Source organism: Dasypus novemcinctus, chromosome 9 (genome assembly GCF_030445035.2).
Source record: "Dasypus novemcinctus isolate mDasNov1 chromosome 9, mDasNov1.1.hap2, whole genome shotgun sequence".
In the NCBI taxonomy this organism is placed as follows: domain Eukaryota; kingdom Metazoa; phylum Chordata; class Mammalia; order Cingulata; family Dasypodidae; genus Dasypus; species Dasypus novemcinctus.
In genome coordinates this window covers 71,828,646-71,851,670 of record NC_080681.1, presented here as the reverse complement: position 1 = coordinate 71,851,670, position 23,025 = coordinate 71,828,646, and the positions used below count along the sequence as shown (strand labels likewise).

Here is a 23,025-nt window from a genome sequence, read left to right as displayed (position 1 = left end):
AGCCTCATCTTAATAGGATCTTGGAAGATGAGTTCACACCCACAGGACCAAAGGTTAGGACTTGCACATGTCTTTGGGAGGGTTCATGATTCAGTCTACCATAGAGTGATATTTAAACAGAAATTGGCAGGTCCTGGTGAAAAATTAAATTTGGGAACCAAGGGAGAGGGATAAGTTAAAATGATACCCACCTCATTCTGCACCCCAAAGGGTTGCTTTGGCAGCTGCTTAGATTATATTGGATTTGATTAAACCTAGAAACCCAGAAGGAAGAGGAAGCTTATCATATTAGACATTTTTAGTCAAGATGTCTTTGGACCTCCAAGAGGAGACATTTGATGGATGCTTGGATATTTGACCAGGAATTCATGAGCAAGAAATGGGCATGAGATATTTGGAAGTCCTTAACATTAGATGATAACTGGAGCTAAAGAGGAGGATGGGATCACCCAAGGGTATATATAGAGTGACAAGAGGACTAAGGACCAATCTCTGGAGACTTCCAGACATTTAAGGGACATGCAGAGGAAGAAGAACAGCCAGAGAGGAGGCAGGAAAGTTAAGAGAGTAAGGTGTCCTGGAAACAAACAGAAGAGAACAAATGAGAAGGAAATGGTCCAGTGATGCAAAACACAAAGGAGAATTCAAGTAAAGTAAAGGCAGAAAACTGTCCTGAAGACTTAGTGACAAAGAGGATATTGTTCATCTTGTGAGAGCTGTTTCTTTGGAATGGGGCAGGCAGAGTGTGTTTTGCAGTAGGTTAAGATGTAAGGAACTGGAGACAGCTTCTTTTCCAGGACTTTCCCTTACCCTAGAGGAGACACAGGAGTCTTTTTTTAGAACATGTATTCTGATTTTTGGTTTGGAAGTATGGTCACCATACTTCTGGACATCCTCTGAATACAAAGAATTAGATGATTTATGGAGGAGAGGTGAGTAGAGATTCCAGGGATGCTTTCTGCATTTAAGATTATAAACAATAAAGTCTGAAAAAAAAAATCTTCCCTGACTCTTGGCTTTCTTGAAGCTGGAAGTGAATTTCCCATGAGGGAATGAAAGCCTATCAATGCTCTAATTTAAAATGATAGCCTATCATTTTATAGTGTTCAGAGCTATGTTTTTAACCTTCATAGCAGCCTATATGGTAGAGAATATTAGCCCCAATTGCAAAATAGAGAAACTAGACTCCAAGAGGTTTAGTGTCCCTGATCACCCAGCTGGTATATAGTGAAGTCACTTTCTGATTATTGAACCTATATTTTCTTCACCATACCCAGTGGAATTTGGACAAGAATTTCTCCCTCTCTGAGAGGATATGTGAGCCTGGAGCTCATGCAAGGCAGGGAAAATGAGCCACTTGGAACAGTGAATTTGTGATTCCCTAGCTGGAAGAGGGCAAGCCGCCATTTGAGAAGGAATTGATAAAACACACAAAATGAAGCAAAGTCAGACCCAAAAAAGGCATCGTGCAAGGTTAAAATTATGTGAATAATGATGTGCATTAGTTATTTTAATGTCTTCCAAGTGCATTTCGTTTTGAATGATATATTCAGATAGCACACATGGTAAGCTATAATTGAAAAAACATGTAAGAGAATGGCTGAATTCAAAGAATAAACATACAGCTAAGGAGGTTAGGAGTCAAAGGGGTAAGTATATGCCCTTTCCCCAGGGATCTCATTAGTGCATGAGTGACCATACATGTAGAGGCTAAATGAATCTCACTGTTTGCAAAGACCCACAGTAAATGAGACAATGATGAATCAATAGTAATTAGGCTTATAGGTTCTCATTGACCCAGATGTCTGAAACCAAATGCCCTGCTCTAAGAATCCTTGAGAAGCAGAATGAAAAGATTTATAGACATGTGCTTCTTAAAACAAAACAAAACAAAACCTTCCTTTTCATCCAAGAGCAGTGATGCCATTCTGAAGTGGAATATTGCTGGATTTAGTGCAAACTCTCGACTTTGGGCTAGAAAGGATGTTCTTGTGGCTTTTGCTGTAAATGTGATTCCTGTTGGATCAAGAGTTGAGAAAGCTGGGAGATAGAAAACCAGGATGGCATCTCACCCCCTTCAGATAATATATTGTTCTGGTCTTACATCCTCCTAGAGGTCTCTAAGATCCTTTCCTAATGTAGCATTTTGTACAATCTATGTATCTTTTTAAAAAAAAAGATAATAAAAGATTTTTTTTTAAATCCATGCAAGTATACTACTCAGTGAACTCTAAATCAAACTATGAACTATAGTTAATAATACAGTTTTTTAACTATATTATTTCTTTCATCAATGGTGACAATGTACCACACCAATGCAAGATATTTAATAGGGTATATATGGGAATCCTGTACTCTGTGCATGGTTGTTCCGTAAACACAACTTCTCTAATAAAATCTAATTTAAAAAAATAAAGCTATATTAGGGCCATTCTAAACAAGGTTTGAATGTGGATTTTCTTCACAGCTAATTTCTAATTTGAGGTACACAAAGCACATGGCTTCAAATTCACAGAGATAGGGCTTAAATTTGGACTTCATCACAGCTCTTCACCTTTTTGAACTTCCTCTCTATAGAGGGATATTAGGCTGCCTCTCTCACTGGGCTGTGGTGGAAGCCCTTGGTGCCACCTGAGGAAGCGGGGATTGATAGTGCTTTGGCTGTTTAGCCTTTTCTCAACATCTTATTCTTCCAGATATGACCTAAAAAAAAAGATTTTTACAGATGTGAATGAGGTACAACAGCAAGAAGCAAAGAGTTTGTGTGGTGGGTAGAGCTGCCCTTAGTCCACCCCAGCACACATACCCCACCCTCTGAACCCCCCATATACATTCTCACAACTGCAAAACCTTCCTCACTCATGCACTTACACAGAACAGTTTTACTTTTCTGTATTTTATATATTGGGGATCCACATAAAAATTGTATTTAATGAAAGGGTTCCACTGATAAAGGGAAAAAGGAATTTGAAAAACGCTGCTCTATAGCATTGATTGCTTAGACGATTTGGCAGAACTTCATGGGATCTATGTGGATACTCACTGTGTCACAAAACTAGGATTAAAAATGTCTGGGCCTTCTAAAACATTTTAAAACCTTAGTAAATATTGCCTTAAAAGTCTTCGATATAAATGTCCCTTGGATGTTGATTTCCTATACCTTTCTTTCTCCTGCCATTATTTAAACCATGCTTTTAACTCTTAAGGCTATAGTTTCAGGGATACCAATGGGAAGTGGCAAAGATGCCAAACTCCGATGCACTGCTTTCTTCTAGAATCATTGGTTCAGAACTTTGGAAAGAAGCACCTTGTGTCACGAAGTAAGATTTAACCCAGTGAGGTAGGAGAATACTGAAGCTCAAAGAGGCTAAATCATGGGCTCATGTTACCTTGCTAGGACAGGGGAGTACCAAGATCTGAACCCAAGGCATCTTGACTCCCGATCCCATCATTCTCTCTCTTTCTGTCCCTCACTTGAAGTCCACTTAGTCTGATTCATTTTACATATGAGGAAACTGAAAAGGAGAAAGAACTAACTCAGGGTCATTTGGTGACTTTAGGTTGGAAATTAAACCTCCTGACTCCTGATTCTAGCTGTGTTCTCTATGTTCACTCACTTCCTTTAGCAAACCCCTATCCTAACTTCAGGAACTTTTATGTGTCTCTGTTTGTCCTCACCATCATTATTACTACAATTTTGATACTGATTTTAAAAATCCTTTACACATGTATAGTATTGTAATGTTTACGAAATACCATGTCTTGGCATGCCTAATTTTCTTTGATCTTCACAGTAACCCTATGAGGTAAGTAGGACAGGGATGATAATATCTGTTCTCATGGATGAGAAGAGGGAGAAAGTTTGAATAATATTCTTATGGTCGTACACGCCTTTTAACAATAAAGACATTCCTAGAATCTAGGTATTCTCATTCCAAACTTTTCCACTTTCCACCAGGGAATGCCACTTTTTCTTGGTGATAGTATAGTGTGATTTGAGAGTATAATATGCTAGTTTCTCTGGGTTGGGGTTAGTTTCTCTGCTGAAACTTTTGGGACTCTGCTTACTTAACTGTGCCTGATATAGAAATACAAGTGGTTTCTTTTTACAGAACAATTTGCTCCTCGACCCTACCCCCCCTTTCAAAACAAAATCTATTTCTCTTCCAGATGCCAGAGTGTATATGAATATTTGAACAGTCACCTGGATCTGATTAAGAAGGCTCAGTCTGTGGGTTTCCTCACTGTTGATTTACATGTTTGGCCTGATTTCCATGGTAACCGGTCTCCCTTAGCAGATCTGACACTAAAGGGCATGGTAAGTAACAGCCAGTCCTTGCATGAAGGTCAAGGCAGGCCAAAGGCTACAAAGTTTGGAAGAAGCAAAGAGAGGAGAATAGGAAATAAAACAGAGCAGGCCAACAGCCCACTGACTTCTTGTGGATGTGTTGCTGATATGTAGGCCATTGCTGCTCTCCAGGATGATTTGCTGCAAAGTTCTCATTGTGTCTGAGCCAACTTTGAGAGCACTGAAAACAACATTTCTAATATTCAGCTACTCCTGCCTCTTTGTCCCATCGGGTTACTGGAAGTTGTGAGCCCCTTGCCTATGTGATCTTTTTATTTACATAGGCTTGTGAAGTTATGGTTTCCTTCTCCATTTCTAGACCCTCTGATAAGTAAGTAGTAAATATGAACTACCCATGGTTTCACTTCACACAGCTACCCATCTGCCTAGGCACTGTGAGTCAGGGCTCTTCAGAGAGTCCAAGCTAATATTATTAGTACTTCAGATTAAATTTTTGTAAAGTAAATACAATTAATAATTTATATTAGAGGATAAGCTCAGCTCTTAGTGACCCTTAGGGTCCCTTCTGGCACTGAGATTCTGGCCCCTCCTGGAAGGGCAAGGATGAATTTGGTGCGGGTTGCTCACAGCCTCCAAAGCTGAGGTCTAACAACCAAGAGAGCTTAGATGTTTGAGATAGAAGTAAATCAACTTAGAAAGACTCCATCATGTTTTAGGATGGATGAAGCAGGTTAAAGCTAGAGATGTGGAGCTAAGCTTCAGGTCCAGGTGACCACGAGAAGCCTCAAATAAGAAGATAAACATGAATTCAGAATCCAGTTAGGTCATAAGGAAGCTGAGAAGCAGAATGTGAGGTAAATTACTGAATAGAGGCTGAGAACACTGCAAGGTTTATGCACAGGGTCTGCATGACAGTGGAGCAGGCCTGCCATCTTGAGAACTTTAAGACTCAAAATACTATGATTTTATGGTTATTTTTATTGAGGTTTTTAAAAATATTTTTATGATACCAACAGGAATACATAAACTTAGTTGCAGGAAGCACACTTTTTGTATGGTTGCAAAAATGGGTATCTTAGAGACAAATTTATCAGAAACCAAATACACAAACAATTAGTCACTTAAAATGTTAAGAATTAAAAAAAAAAAGTTAAGAAGTTAAAAAATGACCCCAAAACAAGGAGAGTTGCATGGTGTCTTAGTTTCCTAGGACTACTGGAACTAAGGACCACAAACTGGGAGGCATATAACAGTAGAAATCTATCACCTCTCAGTACTGGAGGATGGAAGTCTGAAAAAAGGTATGAGCAGCGCCCTGCTCCCTCTGCAGCCTGTAGGGGAGAACCCTTGCTTGCCTCTTGCTAGCTTATGGTGGTTTGCCAGCAGTTCTTAACATTATTGGCTCACAACTGCAGCACTTCAGTCTGCCTCTTTTGTCACATGCCTCCATTGTCACATGCAGTTCTCCTCTGTGTCTATGTGTCTGTGTGTCTGTGTCTAGGCTTCCCTTTTCTTATAAGGACACTAGTCATTTTGGATTAGGACCCACACTAATTCAGTTTGGCATCATCTTAACGAATCACATCTTCAAAGACACATAAAGTTACATTCATGGGACTGGAGGTTAGGACTGGAACAAATCTTCTTGGGGGACACAGTTCAACCCATAACACTTAGTAAAATGGTCATGTGCCCTGGAGTTGCACAGACCTGGGCTCCTTTCCTTGCCAAAAGCTGTAGTATCCAGCTTCCACCCCCAGGATCAGGTGACATGTGCCTCAGTGACTTTTGTCTGCTTCTTAAAACCAAGCCTCACTTCCAAGAACAGGAATTGCCATCATTAGGGATAGCCTAATGAAGGTGATCCAGATGCATAGTGTAATTCCAAAGGAGTTGATAGAATATTACGAGGAATGGCCATTTCATTAGAATAAGTATGTTCTCACCAAAGGAAACTTCTTTCATGGGGACATATGCCCAATTGGATCTAAAAATCATAGTTTGTTTACTTTTTTTAAAGTTTTATTGTCTTATGAATATACCTCATGTATCATCTGATATTTCCTAACAGTGATTTCTCTATGTAACTGTTCATGGGTTAGGCTCACAACTGGAATAGCCATTAGTCCATGGATTCACATTACAGCACTGGAAGAAGAAAGTGACCCAGAAGTGTAGGAGAAATTAGAAGAACAGCAATTCTGTGCTAAACATTGTCCCTAAACTCTTCTTCCTTCAATCCAATTTCCTAAACATCAAAATAATTCCCCTGAACATATGTTATTTTATTTCCTTTCACTAGATTTACAATGATGCCTATCTCCAGTACTCATTCAATAAATATTTATTGGGTACCTACTTTGTGCAAAGCACACTCACAGATATAGTAAGGTACAGGAATTCCTATATTCATGGACCATGCTTAAGCAGGGAAACAAAGTGCTTGATAAAATAATAAGTTGAAAAATTACCTAGCAATTAGAATTGTCAGGATGATCCCCATAGCATGAGAACCATATCTTATCATCTCTATTTTGGCTTCTGAAATTTTTCCAAGGGGCACATAGTCTTATTATGTATAAATTCATAGTTGATAGTCAACATGAAGATAATAAAGAGATCATTTACTCCTTTAGAAAAATATACATAGGAACAATTTACTAATACCAAATGAACTAAATTGCCACTGACTCTTACTATTCATGTGATAGTATTTAATGCCAATACTAATGTCTAAGTAAGATAAAATAAAATTACCATTTTATCATAAATCTGACTACTTTCTTTGTTCATCAGTGAATTAATTATTTAAGAAATGCAAGCCCTGGTCTGGTTGATGGGGCCTATAAAAGTAACTAGACACAATCTCAGCTCTCAAAAAGATAACTGTCTTTGGGGTTGGGGACAGGCAAGAATATGTAAACCTGCAATGGGAGTATGGAATCAGGCTCCAGGAGTCTCTCAATATCAAGGCTTCTGGCTGCATGAAAGATGATTGCCTAACCTAGTCTCAGAGTCAGGAAAGAAGGCTCCAGAGAGGGGTGATACTGAGTCAAGCAGGGGAGAGGGTTTAGGGCTGAGGGAATCATAGTATGTATGTGTGCCTATCTATAATTTTGACTCCTCGTATCAAAGTCTGACCAGTGATAGGATGCATTTAATATTTTATCTTGAAAATAAAACGTTTTCTCAAACAACCACTCGACACTCTCCCTACTCATGTTTCAGCAGCACTGCCCTCTCCCAGTTCTCTCCTCCCCACTCTGTTGGCTCTTTTCTCTTCGTTTTGTTAGATACTAATCTATTTAGTAAATTCATTGAGCACTAACTATGTGCAGGCCTATACTAGGACCAGAGAATACAAATGAAAAGACACAGTACCTGTTCTGAGTTCACGGAAAAGTGGGGGAGATAATTACTGTATGTTTGTATCATCCCGTGTGATCCTGTAAGAATGATGCCTGTGCTCAGTAAGTGCCTGACCTTGGAATTCCTTTTCACAGTGGCATTTGGCTAGTAAACCCTGATGCAATCTTTCTCTAACTTACTTGAAAGCACCTGTGAATACACACAAAAAAGGCGTAAACTCAAAATTGGTATACTTTACAAACTAGCTAGAATTGTAGAAATTTTGAAAGAGTCCTTTGCCTCTTTGAATATATGACCAGTTTCAAAAACAACCACTTTAAAAATTAGGTTAACATTCATCTAGGAAAACTAGGATTGGCATTTCCAAGCAGAATCTGGAAAAAATTTCCAGGATCTAAAAGACTATTATAGCTTGTTTGATAAACATAATATATGAGATATGAACAACATAAATCTCTAGCTTTGCAAAAGTTAGGACCTCTCCTAACTCTGCTCCCTAGCTTAAAATCGCAAGGTCCTTCAGGCCTAAAAACAGGGCAATTGTCCTTCTACTCTGCTGCTGATAGCTGTTTGTTTGTTTGTTTGTTTTTGAAGCATTTTGAAGCAGCCAGTAAGTTTAATTTTCCAGATTCCCCTGCAAAGTGCACTTTACCTTACCTTTCCATTCAATCCCTTAGAAAACTGCCAACCTAAGAAGCTGGCTGGGCAGGAAGTATGAATTAGGATCTGTAGTTATGCCTTGCCTTCTGAAAGACCTGATTAAAAGTCTGTTGATTGGACACAGTAAAAGCTATGGGGGTTGCGAGTTTGGGGTAGTGGTATAGTTTTACATGTATACTGTGTATTCTAGGGGTTAGAAAATCAGGTCATGGTGCCTGCCTCCACCTCAGTCCTATAAAGCTACACAAAATAAAAACCGCTAGATTCTAGGCATCTAGCTATATATCTGAAGGGGCAAATTCAAGTATACAGTGAGTGGGGCTAGAATTAAATCATATGTATTATATGCTGGAAAATACTGAATATATATATATTTCCTTTTAATTATATAATTAAAAGGAAATGAATAAGTCCCATATGAAAAATACATTGTACACAAAGAAAGAGAAATACCATTTTGATCACTTAGGGAAAGGCCTCTAAAAAATATTGTGAATGTAATTGAATTATGTATTTGAATATGGTTAAAAGTGGAAATTTTAGGTTGTATATATGTCACTAGAAATTAAAATTAAAAAACATACAAGTGTATCTGTAATGTAACTTATGGACTATATAGTTAAATAGTACAGTTGTAATATTCTTTCACCAATTGTTTTTTTTTTTAACAAAATCAATTTTATTGATACATATTAATAAAGCATACAATTTATCCAAAGTGCACAATCAATGGTATTTGGTGTAATCACATAGTTGTGCATCCATCACTTCAATCATTATTAAAGCATTTTCATTATTTCATTATTTCAATAATAATAATAGTAATACTCAAAAAACAGAGGTGAGGAATTTTTCTTTTTGTTTGCTTGTCTGTTTCCCCTGCTGTACAAAGCTGCTATTTCTGCCTATTTTTGCACAATTATTTTTTATTAAAGTTTTATTGAGATATATTCACATACCATATGATCTATCTAAAGTGAATAATCAATGACTTTTTAAAGCTGTTATAAGTCCTTTATTGAAAAATTGTAAAATAAATAGAAAAATAGGTTGAAAGAAATTACAAATTTTAAAAGAGAGTGCAAGGCCAGGTTAGATTTAATATAATCAATTATAAAAAATACATAGTATAGCAATAAATGTGTATATATATAAATAAAAAATCTTTATAAATATAAATATTTCGAATATAGAAATTAATTATAACATTCTAATTTTTATATTACAGCTCTAACTGTTGGACATAATAATCTCTAAGAATGAAATAAATTATTGGTTTACTTCTTTAACTCCCATTTAGGCCATAATTCTTTCTAGATAATCAAATTCCTATTTGGGAATTATTCACATCTTTTTTTTTTTTAATACTTTTTTTTAGTACTTTTTTTTTAGTTTATTTCTCTCCCCTTCCCCCCCCCTTCACCAATTGTAACAAAGATACCTCACTAATGCGAAGTGTGAATAATGGAAGGGCGTAGGGAATTTTCTATTTTCTGCATGATTTTTCTGTAAACCTACAACTCTAATAAAAAAATTTTCATAAATAAATAAATAAATGTATATACTCTTAAAACCAAAAATAAATAATTGGAGAACTCCTTAGCATACTCTGGGGGGGGAAAGAAAAGGAACATTTCTACAAAATAGGCTGAAACTTACTAGGAACGAATGAGTTAAAATGAAAATAAAACAGAATGAAGAAAGAGAAGAAAAGGGAAATTATAAAGAAAGTCAACTAAAATTGCCATAACAGTATTTTGAAGACAAAAGGAAATGCAATTTTCCCAAAAACATAGAGAAAGAGAAAGATCACGGCTTTCATAAGAAGTAGCATATATTTTAAATTTGCCATATTGGAAAAAAACAAACATTTTGAGATTTTGAGGATGGGGCTTTGGCTTTACATCTTAAATCTCAACAGTGTTGGGGAGTGGGTATAGCTCAGTGGTTGTGTGCCTGCTTTGGGTTTACAAGGACCCGCGTTCAATCCACAATCCACGGTACACCAAAAAAAAAAAAAAAGAGTGCTTAGGTCAGAGACTGACACCGAATAATTGATGAACCATCAAGGGATTATTTAAATCTCTGTTTGCCAAATTAGGAAAAATAAGTGACCTGCCCAGAGTCACAAAGCAAAGAAGTGGCAGAGCTTAAATAGAAATAGGAATCCTGACTTTTAGGATGTACAGCCCCATTAGTCTTCCTTAATTTATAGTACTCGACTTGGCAAAATACCCTGAGAACTAGTAAAAGGAGTCCCCCCGGTAGACCATGCATGGCTCAGTACTGCACCACACTCCTCTGAACTCCAACCACCAACCTTGTCACTCAGCCTCCCATTTTAACCCTTACCCTGGACTTTGAACTTAAGCTCTGACCTTGTCAGTTTTCAGTAATGGTTCTAAGCCCCTCCTCACCCTCACTTACTCAAATTTCAAAGTTTCTCTTTCCCTGCCCCTGGGGAGCTACGTGGAGACGGAGGCCGAGGCTCCGGGGATCTCAAGATTCAGCTCCACCTGTAACCCACCGCCATGGCCGAGGAAGGCATTGTTGCTGGAGGAGTAAAGGACATCAGCACTGTATTACAAGAGGTGCTGAAGGCTGTCCTCATCCATGAAGCTGCCAAAGCCTTCGACAAGCCCCAAGCCCATCTTTGTGTGCTTGCCTCCAACTATGATGAACCCGTGTGTGTCAAGCTGGTGGAGGCCCTTTGAGCTGAGCACCAAATCAACCCAATTAAGGTTGACGACAACAAGAAACTGGGTGAATGGGCAGGTCTCTGTAAAATCGACAGAGGGGGCAAACCCTAAAGTAGTTGGCTGCAGTTGTGTGGTTGTTAAGGACTATGACAAAGAATCTCAGGCCAAGGATGTCATCGAAGAATATTTTAAATGCAAGAAATGAACAAATAAAAAAACTTTGCTAAAAAAAACAAAACAAATTTCAAAGTTTATCGCCACTCCCAGTCTGACCAGTCTCTAAACCCTTCCACTCTGTATACCTACCCTCATTAGTGTAAAAAGAACATAACCTAGGGGTCTTCCCATTATCTTTAATGTATCATTTTTTCCTCCTTGTTTTGATAAGAGTTGTCTCCCTGCAATATGACTAGCTGTTTCATATTTTCTTTGGGGATGCAGTGTCACCTTGTAGCAGTGGGTTAAAAAGAGGTGGTGAAGGTTAGGGGTGAGCAATTTCAGAGTATGCTTGGACCAGTTGATCAATGAGGCATAGGAAAGTGAGGGCTGCACCTAAGCTTATTTAAAAGAAGCAGAAGTTTGGCTTGTAATCAGTATGAAAGCATTTAATAATCTGATTCCAGGTTCTAGAACAAACAAAACAAAAACATCACTTACCTTAAAAGTAAAGAAATAAGATATAGCCACACATAAAGCTAGATGAAGCTGTATACTCACCTTCAGTTTAGGTATTTTTTGGTGGTGGTTTTTACTCCTGGGAAGCAGTAAAGAGAGCCCAGTATTGAAGTCAGGCCTGATTTTGCACCCTTGCTTGAAATGGTCCAGTGTGTGACCTTTGGTAGGTTAGTTCTGTAAGAGTTAATCTGCTCATCAGTAATGCCCTGGCCGGGTCAGTGTCAAAGTCAAATGGAGAGGTGGTGGCAGAGTGACTAGCACAGAGTGAACAGACAACAACAAATGCTTTTCAATCTGTAGCTCCTTCTTAGTGGCTCTTATTGGCATGCTTACAAGATACCAGTGGGGTTCTAAGTGTGGCCTTTGAACCCTGAGCAGCCAACCATGGGCCAAATAGCTTGGTGCCAGGATCAATTGACTCATCAACCTCTGAGGTCCCAGCCATGAACAAGTAACTAGAGAAAATGGTTTCATACAAGTTTGGAAATTACTTTTCCCTAGACTTCTGGTTACTTAAGATCTTGATCTTAAATTTCCTCAACATTACAGGAAACTCAAATTTGGTTTACCTTACAAGCTAGCTAGTGTAGTAGAATCTTGAAGAGTCCTTCTCTCCTTTGTATATAATGATTTTCTACTCATAAATTAACATGGCCTCTTTGTTTTGGTTTGTTTTATTTTTTTTTTCCCTGAAACACCGACTCGAAGAAGTAAATTACCTTGGAGACACATCAGGCCATGAAAACACACCTATTCACCATTGATTGAAATGTATTTTCTCTGTTTCATTTTTCAACTACAGCACTATTCAGAGCAGGAAGAGCTATGATTTCTAACATCAGGCTATATGCTTCCCAAAGTGCTGGAGAAGTTGAATGTTCCTCCAGCAATACTTCAAAGCAAGCACAGAACAAGTGTGTAGGTGGAGAACTGGGAGAGAGTCAGGAAAGAAGCATTAGGATATCTTAGCCAGTTCCCAGAAAACCAAATCTGGGTTAGAGATGGGCGTTGCTAAACAGATTCAGGTGTACATGGAATCAGCAGGTGAGATGAACTCAATAGAGGCTTCTTCTGTTGTGGCAGATGGATAATGGCACTGGAAACTCATGAGATAATTGAACTAGACTTGAGCAATATATTTATAAACCTTTGAAATGCATGGCCCCTTGACATGAGTTTGTTGATGTTTTTGTTGTTATTTAATGTGGTTTTCTTCAGCCATTGTTTACATATTGGTTTTGCCCATGAAAAATTGAGTCCTCTAACAATGCTTAATCTCCTTGGTGTCATTTAACTGGCTTTCTGGTCATTTGTTTTCTTATTGCAGTGACTAATTTGCCGGCTAGTATTGTGATTTTTAGTAGCTACCATTTTTTAAGGGATCACCATATATGCTAGGTGCCATGGCAGATTCTTCACATGCATCATCACTGACTTTCACAATTACCCTGCAAGATAATGTTGTTGCCCCATTTAAAAGAATAGAGAAATTGGAGCTCAGATAATTTAAGTAATTTACCCAGAGGAAAAAGAGTAGAAATAGGATTAGAACCCAGAGAATTCAAATCTAAGTCACTGACATTCTTTGGAATAAATAAAACCTAGGTCTTTATGTTTTTCTCTCTTCTTCTCCTCTGTTTTCAATATGCCTAACATATTTCTGTCTCATTTTAGTGACTTTTAAAATTATAGTACACAATCAGACTTTTCTTTCCATCTTCCCTTTATACACCAAACAACAAGTAAAATCAAAGGTATGGACCTTGGGCAGGGTAAACTGGTACAGTTTACCAGTATACTCCTGCCCGAGGTCATGTATACTGGTAAAAAGCTAGGGAGTGAATCAGGCAGAAATCTGCTGGGAAAACCCAAGAGACAAGTAATGAGAAAGAACTAATGTCAGAGGACCAAGTTGGCACACAGACCTAAGACAGTAAGAAAAGCCAGGACATTTGTACAGAACAGCTTCAGGATGCTGATGCATAAGCATTTCAAAATGCTCTAGACCTAGAGGATCAGGAGCAGGGCTGGCCAAGGTATGAAGTACCTGGCACATTTGAGAAACAGTAAATGGACTAGCACTGTGGGGTGTAGAGGTCACCAATAGACTAAGGTTGTGAGGGAGAATGTCAATCTATCATCTAGTCAGAGTATGTGTATTTTAGTTGTCTATTGCTGTCACAATAAATTACTACAAACTTAGCTGTTTAAATGTATTATCTTACAGTAGGTCAGGGGTCCAATTTGGCTCTACTCATTTCTCCTTTCCAAGTTTTCACAAGACCAAAATCAAGAGCACTTACTGGGAGGTTCTGGGAAAAACCTGCTTCCAGACTCGTTCAAAGTGTCATCTGAATTCAGTTCCATGCAGTTGTAAGACTGAGGTCCTTGTCTCCCTTTTTTATTGACTGCCTCCGTTATTGACTGAGCAAACAGAGCATTTTTGCTGCTCCATTTTGTTCTGAAAAGCTTTTAATAAATTCCCCTGAGCCTTGAACACCCCTTCAAGCTCTGATGACCCTAGAAATCCTAAGCCTAGGAATCTCAGTTTTATGTTTTTTATAAATTTTGAAGACCCCTTGGGAAACTTCTTGAGCCTTTTTTCTTAACTAATATATTTAATCACTTCAACTCCTTTAGCAACTAGGAAGAAAAAAATTAACTCTGAATTACTAACACAGTTAGTAATAGTCTCTACCATTTTGGGGCCTGTAAAACTACAGTTTATAAAATAGAGGCAACTTACAAGTTGGGGTAATGGTTCCCACACTTTATTGTGCATTAGGAGCTTGATAAAAGTACAAATTGCTGGGTCCATTCCAAAGGCTTAGTAAATATGGAGTAGAATCTCAGGATATCTGCTTTTGACTGGAATCCCAGGAAAGAGTCGAGAGTTAAGAGATGTGCCCAAGTTCACACAACAAGGGTTAAGCTAAAGTCTAGGGTGAAGCATATCATCTTTCTTTCCTGTTTATAGAGTGAAGGGCAGTGTGAAGGCTAGCATTTCCCCAAAGAGACATTGCAAGTATTCCCTTATTTTACTATCCCTGGGCAGTAGCAGCAAGCTCCACTCATCAGGGGTGCATTCTGTACATGCATAGTTGTCCTTACCTTTATTGTGGTCTGGATCCTAACGGTCAACATACCATCACCTTGGCTTCCTCACACAGTATAGCCACAGGTCCTCAGTGCCCCTCACTAGTATCCTGGTGGTGCCTAGAACATGTTGGAAATGTTTTATTACTCTATCCAAATTAATACATGGGATTGAGCCCTTCATGCAATTCAACAGAAAGAGAATTCACATTTATTAAGTGTCACCTGTGTGCACATAGTTGGCACAGCAAGAGCTAGAGAAGTATTTAGCTCTTATAGGCACAGCACAGCTTACTGAAAGACAATTTTATCTCATCTATTCCCCATTTTATGGATGAAAAAATGAAGACTCAGAGAGGTTACAAATATCCTGCAACCAGTTAAGTGGGAATGTCAAGATTTCAACCCAGGTGTCTGGCTCCAGGGCTCATCTTCTTTCCATTCTACCTATACTTCTCTTCCAAATTAAAAATTCCCAATATTTACATAAATATTTCATATCCATAATTTATGATATGAAATTGAAATTGCAGTCATTCTCATCTTTTTTGGCAGCCAAATGCAGCTTTCACACATTTCTAAATATTAATTATAGGAACTTTCTCTTACAGTTCTCATAATTACATAATAGCCAAAATATACAAAATATGCTTACCATGCATCTCTCAAGGGGCTTCCCCACCCATTATATTGTCTCTTGCAAACATTCAAAATAGGCATATGCACATCTGTGAACACACTCCTTCTACTTTCTCTCCCAATTCCTTGTATTGATGGAACAATTCAGCTTTCAGCCTTGGTATTGGCCCATCTGGCTCTCCCAAAGCTCTGCCCACCTTCCTACCAAGACAACTCCCTGAAGACCTTGCAGTCTGGCAAGCTGTCCACATGGCAGGCACTCCTTAGAAAGTTCCATCTTAAGCTTAGTGCTATTTCACTATTTTCTATATTCCTCAAGGCCTCTAGTATTTGAGAGAGAATCAAATGGACATGATGAACATCCATTCTTCTAGTGTCTCCATCTGCATATCAGGTGAGATGTCAAAGGAGCAGCAACTCCAGACCATAGTAATATTTGTACTTCAGAGAAAAATCTTTTACTGAATCACATTTCTGCACCATGATCCTGATATTCATGATAATGCAATGTTAGAAATGGCTATAGGAGGACTGCTTCTTCCCTTTTGATACCAAGTCCCTTCCCTGTAATGATCCATGTAATCAATCCCACTGGAATTTCTTGCCAGGAATAATTTTATCTCCCTTGAAGGATAGGTATGTTTTATCAGAAAAGAAAGCTATTTCACCCACCATGTGTCTCTTTTTGCCATGGGTATTAGCAGCTCAAGAGTAAAATTTCACGCTCTGTTAGAATGAATATTTCCTTCTCAGTTTCTATTTTTTAAAAAAAGTTATTTCCCCATTTCTTTCCTTTCTGAGCTGGAAGCTTTAAAAAAAAAGAAGGTCCATAATATCTTTTGACTTGAATACCAATACCTTTTGGAGGGTCTCAAAGATATCTGCTGGAGATTAAGGAAGCTAAATCTAGCAAAATTATTACACCATTTTTCTCTGGGTTCTAACTCATTGAGAAAGATATCAGAATCAGTTATGTTATCAGTGTTATTATACAGAGCTCTAGGGTTCCTAATAAATATTAATAGAGAAAAGCATCTTATACCCAAAGTCAAATTCTCCCCTCACCCTCATCACCAATTAGCCAGATCTGGTTTTCAGGATCTACCCATAGAGCCTTGGGTCTGCTAAGCAGACACATACCCAGCGAAACAGGATCATTGCATGATCACACTGACTAAAAAGAGAGGGAGTGAGAGAAAGGTAGCTTCCTGGACTAGCTCTAAGCCATGGCCCTATCGGCTTCCCATTAGACCAACAGCAAGTTGGTCTGTTTAAGGCCAAGCCAGTACAGAAAAGTGAGACCATCCATGACTAGTGATCTGTACCCAGGACCTCTGTAGGCCACAGCGTAAAGGCCACATAAGAGTATGTAGTTGTGGCGGCTTATAATGGGGCTGAAATCCAGTCTACCCTCTGCCTTTTTATACTTCATTCCCCCAGATGGGGTGCCTTTTGCATTTAGTTCACCTAGAGGAAGCACCTTTTTCTAATTCACACAAAAACTCCATTTGAGCTAGCAGAAACCCTGCTTTTACCAGTCTCATACAAGTCACTCCTCTGATGAGACAGGTAAGTGTACAGGGGTGACTGGGAGCATGGAGCAAGGGACTAGAAGAGTTTTTCTAATGCTTTTCTCCCTTGGGGCATGGGTTAAATGTCTCCTCCCTTCTGTGACAATGAGAAAAGCCAAGGTAGTAAATATTGTTTACTTGTAATTACATAATTTGACAGAAAGATAGGACATTGGGAGGGAGAGTGGTGTCCAAAAGGGAAAGAAGAGCACTGAATTATCACCTACTCATACATTTAATAAACACCTATTTAGTGCCTACTAGGTGCCAGGCACAGCAGTAAGCATTAGAGATACTGAGGCTGGTATCTCCACAGTATATAGTGAGTAGATACAAGATTCTGTTTTGCTTTTTCTCTATTCCTCAAGGCAAATTCTTAGTTCACCTGTGAAATGGAGTTTTATAATGTCAGTGCAGTTCATGTTCTCTCCTAGCTCCAGATTCTTAGTCTATGTTTAGGCTCCAGGGAACTTTGTGAGGTTTGTTCCTCCACAGTTTCTGGCTTCAAAAGATATATTCCCACAATTCCAATGAAGAGACTTAAGACTATCAATAAACATTAGGTCACATGCTCCCAAGATACAGCATATGCTTTTGTGACAGAGATTCTTAATTAAAAGGGAGCTTGCCAAGAAGAGATGTTTGTCTGTCCGGAAGGAAATGTTGATAAAGGTCTTAACTTGCCTTACTAATAACCACACATAGCTGAAAGTTGAAGGAGTTAACATCTTTGAATGTCATACTTGCCATTAATCTAATTTGCCTTCTAAATTTCATTAAATAGAAGCAAGCAAGCAGATACCAAATTTTCCATCTAACTGTGTGTCAAAACCAAAGCCATAGTTCTGAATCTGGGTGTCCAGTTTTTGCCAAGAAAAACTACCAGCAGGTAGCTCCATTGAATTCATGACTCCTTTCATCAACAGACCTAGATGAATAGTTCAGAATGGCTGAAATACAGAATGTTAAGTGACGGAGAGCAAAAGGAGTCGCTGGAAAGGCAAGCAGCAGTGAACAAGCTCACAGGAACCTATCAGACATGTGAAGGCATTTTTACTATGAATTGAGGGCAAGGAGGAGGGTTTTTAATTGGGGAGTAGTTTGATCAGATTTGCTTTTCAGAACAATCACTTTTGCTCCATTGTCGAGTGTTGCATGATTACAGAGAGGAAGATCTCTTCAGAAGGTCTTTCAGCAATCAGGACAGACATAATGGTGGTCTGGATTAGGAAACAAGTGGCAATGAGGAAGGAAGGTGATGGCTTAAAAAAATATTTGGGGGAAGTGGATGTGGCTCAAGTGATTGGGCTCCAGCCTACCACATGGGTGGGGGGGGGGTCCTGCGTTCAGTTCCTGATGCCTCCTGGAGAAGATGGGAAAGATAGCGAGCTGGTGGGATGGGCTGGCTCAGTGAGCTGATGCGAGAAGATGATGCAACCAGGAGACAAAAGAGGAAACACAATGAGAGAGACAACAAAGCAGGGAGCTGAGATGGCTCTAGTGATTGAGCACCTCTCTCCTACATGGGAGGTCCCAGGTTTGGTTCCTGGTGCCTCCTGAAGAGAAGACAAGGGAGCATACAGCAAACTTACACAGAGAGCGGACAGTGAGCACAAACAATGGGGTGGGGGTATAAATGAGTAAAATCTTTAAAAAGTATATATTTGGAAGATAATGTAGAGACTCAGAAACAGATTAAATATGGGAAGAGAGGGAAAAATCAAGGAAGAGAATTCTTGGATTTGTAGTGGGAGCAGCTGACTAGTGTTTGTGGCCTGCAACAGGCCAGGACTGGTCCCTTTATCTGGATTTGGGGTGGAATCTGGAGAAGTAAAGGCCAGAGACCTGGGTAGACTACTCACTCCCTTGTTTTAGTGTAAACTACATGTCGACACCAAGTTGAACTCAGGAACATACACACCAAAAACCCTGAATTAATTTTGTAAAGTAAAAATATAAAGGAATTCTGGCACTGATGTGCACAACTTCAGGCCACACTTGAAAAAAACATCAGTCTTTACCCTCTGCGAATATCCTGAGAGAACACTTGGATGAATGGGAAATGTGAAGGTAGAACTGTGAACAAATCTTGACAACAACCAAATCCAGCATTCTGATCGGTTCTGGATTCTCTCAGTGACATACTCCATATAAGCATATGGTTCTGATTGACTTAAATGGAATCCCCTTGCAAACCACAGATTCTAAATTATCCTCTGGTAGGTATAACATTTATAGAGGACATATTCCTTTACCCTGATTACCCCTGGATGCAGCCACACTGAATTCTGACAGTTGCCAAATCTGGAGTGAGATTATCTTCTACTAGAATGTTGCTGTTACATGTTGATTTCTGTAAGCCACAGAAAATAGGTACTTGTAAGAAAAGAACATTTTTTTATAAAAAAGAGGAAAGATTTGTAGGACCTATCAAATGCAGTCTTCCTATAGTGTTACAGTATTTGCTTTTTGTTTAAGGGCAAGACATTTTCTTTTGGGAAGGAAGGGCTAGTTTTTCCCAAGTCGGGAGATTAAACTATTTAGTAGGCATTTCACATTCAACTCACAAAAAGAGGATTTGCATATGAACTTGTTTCAGCAAGAAAACACATCTGAGCGTGTTTCATGGGAACTGTCTTTATCTGTGGCGGCTCCTTTTGGCCATCTCATTTTCTTTTCTTCTTCCCTGCAGGTCACTGGATTGAAACTGTCTCAGGACCTCGATGATCTTGCCATTCTCTACCTGGCCACAGTTCAAGCCATTGCTGTAAGACACTTAGTGCTGTTCCTAAAGAGACCTCAGACTATCAATACATATTAGGCACATGCTCCCCAAGATACAGCATATGCTTTTGTGACAGAGATTCTTAATTAAAAGGGAGCTTGCCAAAAAGAGATGTTTGTCTGTCCGGAAGGAAATGTTAATGAAGGTCTTCACCTGCTTTACTAATAACCGCACATAGCTGAAAGCTGAAAGGAGTCAGTCTTTGAATGTCATACTTGCCATTAATCTAATTTGCCTTCTAAATTTCATTAAATAAAAGCAAACAAGCAAATAGCTGAATGCTCGTATTAAGAAATGCTGGTGTAAGAATGTTCAAAATTATAAAATATGATATTGTTCATTTCACAAAAGGATTCCTTACACGATTCCTTTAAATAGCAAGCTTCCTTAAAACATGAACGTGTCTGTGTTTAGCTAATTAGCTGCATAAATGAGAGATTTGGATGGTTAGGGAGGGAGGAATTTTAAGCTAAACTATTAAGAGCTCCTAAACTGGTCATCAATCAAATATGAAAACAAAAATCCTTGGAAGACTATCGTTCATGGAACCTTATTCTCTAGAGGTGATCCATGGTGGACTCAAGAGGGCTCTGAACTAATGAATCACACCTAAAAAGTTATGTGTCTGCCTATGATAGAAAGTGCATTTTTGCTTTTAGCGTCTCAGAGTAGGTAGAGACCCCAAAATAGCAGTTATTCTAGTGACACTTAAGACAATTCCTGGAAAGAGAATGGGAGGCAACAGAAGGGAAAAATCTGGTCACTATATATATATTTTTTTTTCTTAAACATTTCTCTTTTTTTTAAAGATTTATTTATTTCTCTCCCCTTTCCCCCCCCCACCCCAGTTGTCTGTTCTCTGTCTATTTGCTACGTGTTCTTCTTTGTCCGCTTCTGTTGTTGTCAGCAGCATGGGAATCTGTGTTTCTTTTTGTTGCGTCATCTTGTTGTGTCAGCTCTCCGTGTGTGCGGCGCCATTCTTGGGCAGGCTGAACTTTCTTTCGCACCGGGCAGCTCTCCTTACAGGGCGCACTCCTTGCATGTGGGGCTCCCCCACGTGGGGGACACCCCAGCATGGCATGGCACTCCTTGCGTGCATCAGCGCTGCGCGTGGGCAAGCTCCACACGGCTCAGGGAGGCCCGGGGTTTGAACCGTGGACCTCCCATGTAGTAGATGGACGCCCTAACCACTGGGCCAAGTCTGCTCCCCATGGTCACTATATTTTGATTCAAATTTGATTTTTCAAGATCACACTTCTGTGTTTTCAGTTTGTTAATGCTGTATGGACATATTTGCATGCTATTCAATTTATTTTTCTCCATATAACTGCTTTCATAATCTCTTCACTTCAAATAATAGAACTATGTAATTTCTATCCATATCACCAGCAAAGTGCTTTACTTATGCTCAGATTTGTCTAGGTGCCATATATGGTAAGAAAGCAGAACTTCCCAACTGCTAAAGGAACATACCTTCTTTAATACAACTGCATAGGAGTATGAAATCAGCCAACCTTATTATATTAAACAGTCCTTTTAGCTTATAAACCAGTTTGTATCTTTCTTAAGTAGCTATTTTATTGATTTAATATCTTGGCCAGTTCAGTGAAATCAAACTGCTTTATGCATGGAAACCTGGTCAGAAGCAGAGAAGTCTGACATCTGTCAAAATGGAGTGGATTTTAAGATGAAAATGGAAAACAAAAGGTTCCATCAGTGGTAAAGATAATTATTTAACCATCCTGCTTTGTGATGATGATGATGATAAATATTTAGGGCTATTTATTATGTGCTAGGCACTGTGTTAAACACTTTATACATATTATCTGGTTTAGCCTTATGAGGTAGGTATTATAATCCTCATTCCACATTTTAGAAAGCCTCAGCACAGTTAATTAACTTATTCGGGGTCTTACAACTAGTAAGTGACAGAGCTGGGATTTGAACCCATAACTTTCTAAAATAAAACTAGTTATGTAAAGTATTTTCTTATTTGTTAATGTTATTGTATGAAAAGTCTTTCAGTAGCATGAAATGTTTGCACTGAAAGGAATAATCCTGGAAAATCAGAGCTGAGTACCCTTCAGAGTACATGCTAAGAGGTGGGCATCAAGAACAAGGCTAATGGGCAGACCGAGGAGTACCATCACATATCAGTGGTAATTACTGAGGTATTTTTTTGGGCATCAACTCTGTGCCAGGCACCAAACTGAGCATCTCACTGACCTGTGGCTTAGGACAGTAACCCTTAGAGTTGGTGGGAATGTCCCCCTTTTAGGGAGAGAATACTGTCCGAAGCCAAATAGCTCGTGTGTGGTAGTTGGAATTTGATCCTCTATCTGTCTCACTCCAAGGCTCCTCTTCTTTCCACTGCACCATGCTGTATTTTCTTTAGTCTGTCTGTAAAAGCTATGTATTGGAAGGAAATAAGCTTTCAACTATTCCCAAGAACAGTTTTTACTTTAAACATCTTAGAAAACATTGGACTTGGGATTGTCTCACAGAAGTCTTCTTCCTGGTAAGAGTACTGCAGATGAAGTCCAGGAATGTATAAATGAGGTTAGAGCTAATGTAGGTGGAAGGAGGGGGAAAAGTCAGTTACATTTTCTCAAGTCCACACGCTTGGAAAATCAATCTTGTATTTAACAGGCCATACTTATATTAAATGCTATCATATTTATTTTCTCCATTGTCTTAATGACCTTTATAATACCATGAACAGAAGACATTTCAAGACAGAGATTTTTAGCTACAGCTTTATTGTGGAGTCTATTGAATTGTGAAGGGTTCAGTCTGTTTTGCAAAGAATATCTGGGTGTGCTGCATTTTAAATTAAGCATTCTACTAACATATTTTCCCAGGATGTTCAATTTGAAAAAAATTCTCCCATTGTCCTGGAGCATTGCCCTAACACCTATTTCTTGTTGATAGGTTAAAGTTAAGCAAACTCTTAATATATATAGTAATACAATCATATATAGTAATTTCAATCTGTGGTTGGTATTTTATAGTAACAGAATGGAGTTAAGGAGAGATAGTGAAGTTAACTTGGGACTATGCAAAACCTTCCATGAAGTACCATTCTTTCTTGATCATGCTTAATTGAAAGACCTGTCAAACATCCATCTTTATCCATAGCCTGTCCACCTATAGTTTTCTTTTCAGAATAGACCCTCAAAAGTACTATTTGCATTTGAAGTCTCTCAATTTGCATTTTGTTCT

The 23,025-nt window shown here is 38.7% G+C and overlaps 1 protein-coding gene and 1 pseudogene across 8 annotated transcripts in view; both read left to right on the top strand.

Annotated features, from left to right (window-relative positions):
* Positions 1–23,025, top strand: part of FGGY (FGGY carbohydrate kinase domain containing) — a 531,195-nt gene that overhangs the window by 414,981 nt on the left and 93,189 nt on the right. For all 8 annotated transcript variants that reach the window (XM_058303505.2, XM_058303502.2, XM_058303499.2 and 5 more), the window contains 2 exons: positions 4,171–4,318; positions 19,711–19,785. In XM_058303505.2, the coding sequence (XP_058159488.1) occupies positions 4,171–4,318; positions 19,711–19,785 (223 nt within the window). The remainder of the gene's footprint in view (positions 1–4,170; positions 4,319–19,710; positions 19,786–23,025) is intronic.
* Positions 9,711–11,279, top strand: LOC101446695 (small ribosomal subunit protein eS12 pseudogene; annotated as a pseudogene).